Raw genomic sequence first — 9,910 nt, 5'->3', positions numbered from 1 at the left:
TCTGTGCCTGTGAGGACTGTGCTGTTTCTGGTTTGCTGCTGGTCCTCGGGGATACCCCTAAAGAGGCCCCAGTTGAAAATCAAGGGTGTTTCCTGGGGCCCCTCCTTAATAGGCCCTGAACTCCCATTTTTCTCCCCAGCCTCTGAAAAAAACTGCTGGGAGGGCAAAGTGATGCCACTGGTGGGACTCACCTCTTGGTGTTTCTCTTTCCTCTGGGATTTTGCTTCCGTGGTGATTCTTCGCCGCCTTCCTATCGTTCCCTAGCTTTTCTAGCTGTTCTAGGCAGTTTGGTGCGACACAGGCTAGTCGGCCACAGCCAGAAGAGGAAGCCCCTATCCTCCTGTGACTCTCCCACGAGAAACTACAGGGTCAGATGGACATTTAGAGCAGTTCAGCGCTTGGCACGTGGTAAAAAGCTCAATAAATGTTAAGTTATTGTTCTTCTTCTCCCAGTAGAATCCCAGGGTCATACAGAGCTGAGCTGTTAAAAATCAACCCCTGCTACCCTTCCATACATTTTATAGATAAGCAAACTGATACTACACTGTACGATTGGACTCCAGAACAGTCAGACCCCAGTGGGAGGCTACCTTTGGACCCCAGTGGGTTCCTGGAGGGCTTCCTGTCCCTGCTCTGGAGGCGGCAGTGTGCTCTCCATCTCTAAATCAGGGAGTGGAAAACCTTAGGGCCCAGCTCGGTCCTCAGCTCAAAAGGAAACAAGCCAGGGGCTGTGGCCTCCCAGATCCACCTCTCCCTCTCCTTTTGTGGGGTCCGGGCCTCTAGCCCCAACTGCACAATCTGGAGCAGCGTGCACACGTGTGCACGAGTGTGGGGGCACACACACACACAGACATGCTCACTAGCAAGTAGGCAGGCTTCCGGGTCAGCACGGACAGCAGGCACACACAGGTGTGTGTGAGACTGGGCAGAAATGGAGATGAAAACGACTCTGCTTTGAGCACTGGTCTCTTACTCCAGGGAACAGGGAGAGGCAGCCCTAAGCAACAGGCGAAAATGTCAGGCCAGGCTAAGGGCAGAGAAGCCTGGGCCTGGGGATCTGCCACCCCCTCCTTCTGGCCAGGACTCAGTGTGGGGTCCCCAGGATCAGCTTGGTGAACGCTCATGTGGCCTCAGCAGGTTATGGGGAGAACATGACCTGCTCTAGAATTTGACCCTTGACTGGACTGTGAGGAAGGGCTGTATCCCATAGCTTGGTGGACATATGGAAGTGGAGGGACGTGTATGCATGTGTGTGTCTGTCCATCTGTCTGTGTCAGGGCGGGCTTTGATGTTGTTCTCAGCCTTTAAACCCAGAAGGAACCCCCAAGCCTGGAAAGGCTTAAAACCAATTTTAGATAATTTGGCTCAGAAGAAATCTATGCACTTAATTTTTTTCTGGTTTAAAAGAAGTACATGCTCAATGTAAAAATAAATACGGGAAACGCAAAACGGCGTGGTGGAAAGGGGAGAATGGAGAGCACCTGTGCAGCCACGGCCGGAGGTAATCGCCGTGGACGCTTTGGTGGAGTTGGATTCCAGGCGCGAACCACTTTCTTTTCTTCCTTCTCACTCGAGCTGCAGTGAGCATTTTTCTCCTGTCATTCCTTTTTGTAAACCTGTTCCGAGGCCTTATACCACCGGATTGTTGTACCGTAATTTATTTCACTTGTCCCTCATTGTTGGGCGTTCGGGTGGCTTTCAGTATGTCCCTGTTGTGGAAACCTGGGATCATGCATCTTTGTCTACGAAGCAGAGGAGCCCTGCCCCACGGCGCAATCGGAGTGCGGTGGAGGGGAGTGTAATCCAGGAAAGGCTGTGCCCTGGGTTTCAGTAGCTCGGCTGGGTATGCTTTGACCAAGAGAGGATGGCTGGCAAGAGCAGGGGGCTGAACGGGGACCCCGCTGCCCCCGCCTGCCCTGGACAAGTGCGCTGTGCAAATGTGCCTGCAAGTCTCCAGAGCTCCGGGGCCTGACTCGTGGCCACAAGTATCCTTCCTTTCCTTCTGGGGAACTGGACAGCTGACTGGCCAGGGCCTCCTATCCCTCCTTCAGGGCATAGGGCAGGGGTGACTCTGAGGCATGAGTCTGCTTGGAGGGCCCTGGGGCTGGTCCTTCCCACCCACCCCGCCGAAAGGCCGCTACCTACCTCTGCCCACACAGATGACAGTAGGGACCCTTGGGGCTGTAAGCAGAGGGGGCATTAAGACCAGTTGGAGGAGAGGCTAGGGGGCCTTTGGAAGCCATGTCCTAGAATCCCATAGGGTGGGCAAGATGGAGGGCAGGGCATGGACTGTGGCAGCCCAGGGGGAGTTGGGAAGCCAGGGGATGATGCTATGGCCCGGCTGTCACTGGACAGGGAGATGCCCTGCCTTCCTTTTGCCTCCCGCAGGGTGCTCGAGGGGCCATGATGGGGGAAGGTGGCACCTCACTGGGTTCTGAGCGTGCTCACGTATCCCTGAGTCTTGACGGGGGCAGGCGGTGGGGGAGTTCACTTCTGAGGCGCTCCTTGAGGCTGTGGGATCATGGAGTGCTGGTGCCACCATCGACATCAGTGACCATTTAATCCTCTTACTACTGATAGGGAAACCGAGGTGCCAGATCAGAGAGCTAATGCGGGATGGGTCAGGGACAGAACCCCGTGAACCTGACTCCCAAACCCATGAGCCTTAGGGTCACATGCGCCTCGACTGCACATCTGTGAGTCACATCCACTGGGGGTGGGGAGAGGCTGTGACAGGGACTCAGAAGAGACCAGGGGGTCAGAGAGATGGGGGGGATCCGAAGGGGCAGGCCCACTGGAAATCTGCCCAGAGAAGCCCAGGCACATCACTATAGTCCCCAGGGCTCCCTGCATGTGTAACTCCCAGAGAGGAAGGAGGAGGGAGAAGTAGTGAAGCCCCTGCATGTGTGAGCTCCACCCCTCCTGAGGACCCATGTCCCATCTCCGCACGTGGAGAAACTTCTGCCACAGCTGGGAGACAGCCCAGGTAGGACTTGTAATGGCTTCATGTGCCCACAGAGCCCCCAGGTGCAGGGCAGCCCAGCGTCTCCAGCAACATCTGTGCCCTCCCTGGGTGAAAAGCTGGGCACTTTGGGTCCCTCCATGAATCTGTTAGACATTCTCGGAGCCCCAGCCCCAGAGGCCACACTTGTCAGGGCTCGGAGCCTCTGAGGCACGGGCAGCCTCTTCTTGCTCCTTTGCCTCCAGGCATCACCAGCCTCCCTCCTCCCTCCTCCCTCCTAGCCACCAGCCAGGGAACCCTGCCCCCCACCATGGACTCACCCTCAGTGCCCCCCTCCAGTCTTGCCTGGCCCTCCCCCGCCCCTCACTCTGTCCCACTCCCCATTATCCCTTGAGCCCTGCTTAGTCTGCAAGTTTCCCAAAAATCAGCTTTCTGGAATCCAGCCACTTCTCTTGGGGCAGAAAGAGAAATGGTCAGCCTCTGGCTGTGGATTCTTGATGGGGAGTGGAACTGGAGAGGGGGTCTAGACAAACCCATCCCTGGGGGCAGAAATCCCTCCCCACACTTTTCCCTTTACCATCAGGCCAGAAATGACCCTACATGGGTGAAGACTGAAGCCCGGAAGTAAGCAGAGCAGTCCCCCATACTTATGATCCGTAATGGCATCTCGGCCATCTCTGGATCCTCAGAACGACCTTGGGGGTTGGGCTGGGATTAGCGTCTGCACTTTACAGCTGAGGAAACCCAGAAGGGCGTGATTATTTGCCCAAAGTATCAAGGGCAGGACCAACTCTCCGATCTTCAGATTATCAATCCAGGGCAAGACATGACCCTGTCATCCTTCAACTACTATGGGCCTGGCAGGGAGAGCACAGGGTCCCTGGGGCCACCTGGCCTGCCCCTCTCCTCTTTCCGTATCCCGTTTCTACCTGCCATACCCCAGAGTGTGTGTAGGCTTGTGGTAGACACGTTCACAGGCTGCCTTTCCCTCCTTCAGCCAGCCGTGAGCACCCACTATGCGCCCTTCCCAGGTGCTCACGGCTGGCCGAAGGAGGAAGCGGTAGCCCAACAGGGGTCCACACACTGGGCTATGAGTGTATCGACGCTTCCAGCTGGCAGGTACCAGTCAAGCCTTTAGTGCCCAGGAGGCCCTGCTTTGGTTCCCACAGGACGTCCCAAAGCCACAATTTGCCTTAGAGGGGAGATTATTCTAAGGTGCATGCCCCTAAGACCATAACTGGGGAGAAGCCTCCTCTCCTCGGAAGAAGGGACAGCTGTGAGCCCGTGACCTGTGCTGAGCTCTGAGCCAAGAACAGTCCCATCCAACCCTGAACAAATCCTCCCTCAACCCAATATCACCCCTGCTACCAAGTCCTGTCAATATCTCCCCACTACTAAGTTCCCGTTGTCCTCAGCTGACCTGAAGCCACGGCAAAGCCCCCTCCGGGTGTCACCGTGAGCTCAGCCCTCTCCAAGCTATTCCCCACACACAGCCACGGGAAGACTTCCGGACCCAAGTCGCATCCTATCACTCCTGCCAAGACCCCTGCAGTCCTCTTAGACCTAAACAGGGCTGCATGCTCTGGCCCCACGCCGAGCCCACCTCTCCCTCTCTACCCTGAGAGGCACCAGCCTTCTCCCAGGCTCTCAGAGCGACCATCCTTGATTCGGCCTCTGCATGAAACGTGTTCCCCGTCTCCTCGTCTTGCCAACCCATCCTCCTGCTTCAGCTCTTGGCGCCAAAGCCTTCCCTGTACCTTGGGTCAGTTGTGTCCCTCGCTGGTTCTTACAACCCTTGCTGTCCTTCTCCTTCAGGGCAGGTGTCTTCAGCACTGTGAACTCCGTGAAGACAGTGTGCAGCCTCCCCTCCCTCTCCCTGCTCCCTGCCTTTCTCGCCGTTGTGTCCCCATCACCTGCACAGTGCCTGGCAGGGAGCTGACGCTCAGCCGTTATGTGTTCCCGGGAGAGAGGAAGGAGCCAACTCTATGAGGTAAGTCCTGCGGCTGTGCCCACTATGTAGACCAAGGACAGTCTGAGAAGAGAAGTAGCCGGCTCGAGGCCCCGCAGCTGGCCGGTGGCAAACGCCGGGTCCAAGGGCCCGCATTCTTAAACACTTCCAGTCCTGCACCCAACACCCGAGACTCAGCGTCTGTCTGTGTGTCTTGCTCGCCCAGCAGGCTCCCTGAGGACGGCTCCGCTGGCCCAGGCTCCCCTCCCCAGAGCTGCCCCCAGAGCCATGGAGAGTCTGAGTGAACTGCAGAACCCTCTGCTGCCTCGGAGCCCCGCCCCCCTGCACGGCCCCTACCCCTACGCTGAGGCTTCGCACAGCTGGTCATGCCAAGACAAGCTCTACTCCTACCTCCTGGGTGGGGCTGGCTCTACTCGCACCCACCAGCTCCTGGACCCGGGGTCCCTGCAGCTGGCCGTGGAGGCCTGGTACAGGCCCAGCTGCCTCCTGGGGAGGGACAAGGTCAAGGAAGCCAGGGCAAGCAGCTGTGAGACCAGCTTCACGGAGAACAGGGAGCTCCAGGCTGGGCCCACGGAGCGGTCCACAGAACCTGGCCAAGTAGAAGAGGATATCAGCATCCAGACTGTGTCCTACGGGGTTCAAGAGGAGCTGCAGGGCCAGGAGAACGACCAGGAGGAGGAGGAGGTGAGGGCTTGTGTTTAAAATGCAGATTTCCAGGCCAGCCTCTGGGGGTTGAGATTCGGTGGGCCTGGCTTGGGGCCCAAGAATCTGTATGTTACCGAAGAAAAGGTTCTTTGGGCACAGGTGTTGTCCATACTTTGAGAAATACAAGCTTGGGTTGCTGACTTAATTTTTTAATAGCATTTATTGTTCTTGTTTTCTTAATTATATAAGTAATTTAAAATAAAGAAAACCACTGGAAGAAAATATTATTATTTTAGTAGATGATGTTCTAGTCTTTTTTCATTCAATGTTTTTCTTCCACCCTACTCCCCCCAAAAGATCTTGCTGTACACAGTTTTATCACCAGATTTTTCTAAGCAACGTATCTCACGTCATTTACTAGTTGTCTACCAGGCGAACTTCAAGGGTTCCATGGGATCCTGCTGTACGTTCTCCCATCACGTATAACTCAGTCTCCTGCTCACTGGGCATTGAGACTCTTTCTCTTCTTTCACGGTTACTATTCGGTGATGCGCGTGACTATACGTGGATACTTGCCTTTCTTTCTTTGTACCTTGTGCTAATTCCTAAGGAGGGAGTCACTGGGTCACAGTCAAGGCTTCGGGTAGAGAGTGCGGAGCCCAACCTGCTACACTCCTACCCGCGGCAGATGACACTCCCTGTGGCCCCACGTCCTTGCCACCAGTGATCCTGGGCCTGGTCGCAAAAGCCCTACATGTGTTTTGCAGAGTGATGTGACCTCGACAGACAGTGAAAGTGAAGACAACTTCGTGGCACTGCCCCCCAGGGACCACCTGGGCCTTACTATCTTCTCCATGCTCTGCTGCTTCTGGCCCCTGGGCATCGCTGCCTTCTACTTCTCCCAGGGGGTAAGAGCACGAGGGCCAAGGGTGCAGGGCATCCGCTCCAGCCCCATCCCTCCACCAGAGGGCTTGACCAAGGACGGGGGTGGGGGTGGGGGTGGGGGTGCTTGCGGGTGCAGGAGGGGGTTGGAGCCCAGCAGGCTAGGGCTGTATTGCCTGAGGTGGGGACGCCCCTTTCACCAGCGCCTCTCTCTCCCTAGACCAGCAAGGCCATCTCCAAGGGAGACTTCCGCCTGGCCAGCACCACCTCCCGCAGGGCCCTTTTCCTGGCCACACTCTCCATCGCTGTGGGCGCTGGGCTCTATGTGGCCGTGGTGGTGGCTCTGGCAGCTTACATGTCCCAGAATGGCCATGGCTAGTGGCCAGCATGGCCTGGCAGCCTGACTCCCCTGCTCCACCTGAGAAGCCAGTGGGGCTTGGGGTTGCAGACCTTCGGGAGAGCTCGGGCCCCTCAAGACATCCCGCTACCCTGGCTTGTTGGGGGGAGGCCTCCCGGGCCACGGCCTACAGGGCTCCCCTGTCACTTCTTCTCGTCCCCAGCCCCCGGCCTCAGAGCAAAGCCAGGGGCACCACCCTCTAGCCCAGACTATGTCGGGAAGCAGGACAGGGTAGGGCTGCCCACGAAGCCATCCAGGCAGCACCTACCTCTGGCTTGAGGCTGGCTGGGAGCTCAGCCTCTTCTGCCCACCCCCGAGAGGGTCTCCTGCCTTGCCAGCGGCCCACTCCCCAGCTCTGCCAGCTTCTCCACAGAGAAAAAGCAGGAGGTTACCAGAAGAGAAAAGGACACCTGGGGGCAGGGATCTGACCCAGTGCTTTCTGCTCATGGGAGTCTCCACTCTGGGGACAATCTGAGCTTCCCCAACTCCGCTCTCTGGCCCCATGAGGCCAACACCCCAGCCAACCAGGAGGGAAAGACACAGAGACACAGGAGCCCCTAGCTCTTTCTGGCTCTCTCCCGTGGGTCTGTAAGCCACCGTACATTCTAGACAGAGAAGAAGCGTCTCAGGCATGTAAAGCACAGCCAAGGAAGATTCTTCGAGCTTCCTTGTGTAGGAACAAAAGGCAGATGTGATGACAGAGTCCTGAAACTTTGCCAGACCACATGGGCCTCCCCACTCCACCCCTGGTCCCCACCCCATCACCCTTTTCTGGGCTCCTCCTGAGTGGCCCTGAGCTAACGCCATCCCAGAGAGAGAGTGTCATCAGCCCAGCATCCACGAAGCATAGGGCCCCGGGTCTGGCCCTGCAGGAAAGCAGTGAGGAGAGACCCTGAGACATAGTGAATATAAACGAGGGGAGGGATACAGGGCTAGCCTGGCTGCTGAGCAGCCAGCAGTACTCAGAAGGCTTCCTGGAAGAGGTGTCCCTTGAGCAAGGTCTAGAGGGACGAGGAAAATTTATCTAGGGGATTCGTTTTCCCGTAACTCTTAGTACTCATGAACAGGGACATGGCAGGAGTCTCCAAAGCTATTTGAATTTGGCCTCGAGCATCTGGGCTAGAGCCAAACTACAGCCATTTCTGAGGGCTCCTCCAACTCAGAGAAGGAGGTTGGGCAGCATGTCTCTCAAAGACCAGTGATGTTTCCCCACCTCTGAATGCTGGGGGTCAGTGGTGGGCCCCTGGTCAGCCTCCTTCACTGTCTCTACCCAGAGCTCCTCTCAACACTCCCAGCCACTAGGGAACATCCAGAATTTTAGAGGCAGCCAGGCAGCCAGGAGGGCCGTACATTGGGAAGGCAGGCCTATCCAGGCACGAGCAAAGGACCCCACTGTGCAAGATCTGGGGACCTGGTCATTCCCAGGCTGCATCCAGAGCCCAGGGCTGTGGGACCCACCTTATCCCACCATCCTCCCACCCCCGAGCTGCCCCGCCCTCCACTCCCTGCATCCCCTGGAGTCCCACAGGCCCAGAATCAGCAGTTTTAATATCCCATTATTGTATATATTTATCCTTGTAATAAACATTTCTGTAACACTGGGTGCCCTCTGGGCCTCTTGGTGTCCTCGCCTGCCTCCACCTTTGTCTGCAGCCCACTGACCTCCAAGACTGACCTCCAGCCCCGAGTCTGCTGCTCTGGGACCCCGGCAGTCTTCTCAAGAAGGCCATAGAAGGAGGGGTGGTCAGGGTACCTACCCGTCCCAGGACTTCTCTGCTCAGAGTAGCCTGGATGCAAGAGGCAGTGGGCACTTGATTCCATGCGAGACAAGACAGCGTCCACGCCTGAACAAAAAATCCCTTCCAGGCTCGAGAGCTTGCAGGTCGGGAGGAAGGGTGAGTGAGGCTTCACTGAGCTGCCTGCACCTATCAGGAGTGGAGGCAGGGCCTGGGGGGCCCCAAGGAGCCCCAATCCCCTGGTTCCCATTCTTGAGTCCCGTGTCCCTCCCTCCTGAGCACTGCTCCAGGGCAGGGTGGGGAGGAAGCCTCAGGCCCCAGGCTCGGCACCAAATCTCCAGGATCCTCTGTCTTCCACGCCCCCATAAGCCTGCCTGGGCCAGCAGAGGGCCAAGCTTGGCTTCTAGATTACTTTGTATGGGGGGCCCTGGGGAGGTCTGAGATGACACCCCACACCTGTACATGCCTCGCTGGCTTGACACACGCACGCTGTGTGGGCTGGATGCCCCTGAGACAGAGGCGAGCGCCAGATGCGTACAGGGGCTGCTCCTGGGATATGGTTTGGGGAAGGCTGCGAGGCAGGCCCAAATGCACTGGGGTCTGGAGCCAGGAGACCCTTCAGGGTTGACCCAAGTTGGGACAAAGGGCTAGGCCTTTAAACCCCCTCAGCAAATAGTCACTGGATGGGGGCCCCCCAGAAAAGGAGAGTGGCCTGAGCGAGGAGGCTTTCTGCAGCTGGGGCAGCCCACCAAGGGGGCTTGCCCTGAGGCTGTTTGCCACGGGGGCACCTGCTGGAGGTCCAAGCCTATCATTCTTGCTGGGGCCCCGAGGGTGCGTCACCACACCTGCCACACCCACCACACAGCGGCAGACCCGGTAGTGCTACGGAGCTCCCCTCAGCACTTCGCTCCCCACAGCGACGCTGCTCCCTGGGAACTCTGTGACACTAGGCCAAGGACAAGCCTAAGTGCCAGAGAGCCAACAGCCCTGTCAGGAGGCGTCAGCAAGCGACAGATGGGAGTTGGTGGGCTTCCTGCCCTCTGAATGGGAGCCCTCTGGCTCCTCAGCAGGACTGACGTTCAGTTGTCCACGACAGTGGTTTGCTGGAGACAGTGGCCCTCGCTGGCTGCCTGCCTTCCTGCACCTTCTTCCTCACTTCCCCTACTGTGCTCTCTGGGGTCCTCTACCTGCAATTGAATCCTTGTCTCTCGGTGGGCTTCTGGGGACACCCGAACCAAGGCACACGCACGCATGTACACGGGTACATGTATGTAGCACACGTGTGCACACTCGTGCATACACAGCCCCGCAGCCCCAGG

At 57.6% G+C, this 9,910-nt stretch overlaps 1 protein-coding gene across 1 annotated transcript; it reads left to right on the top strand.

Moving 5' to 3' along the window:
- The first annotated feature begins 5,140 nt into the window (after positions 1 to 5,140).
- Positions 5,141 to 8,456, top strand: SYNDIG1L (synapse differentiation inducing 1 like). Its single transcript, XM_045807985.2, has 3 exons — positions 5,141 to 5,615; positions 6,344 to 6,484; positions 6,679 to 8,456. Exons 1-3 carry the CDS (start codon positions 5,199 to 5,201, stop codon positions 6,835 to 6,837), a joined length of 717 nt encoding a protein of 238 aa, XP_045663941.1. The 5' UTR covers positions 5,141 to 5,198; the 3' UTR covers positions 6,838 to 8,456.
- Positions 8,457 to 9,910: the final 1,454 nt, after the last annotated feature.

This window comes from Ursus americanus, chromosome 26 (assembly GCF_024610735.1).
Source record: "Ursus americanus isolate L20-20 chromosome 26, mUrsAme1.1.p, whole genome shotgun sequence".
Taxonomy (NCBI): Eukaryota; Metazoa; Chordata; class Mammalia; order Carnivora; family Ursidae; genus Ursus; species Ursus americanus.
The sequence above is the reverse complement of the archived record's forward strand: the minus strand, read 5'-3'. Positions and strand labels throughout refer to the sequence as shown.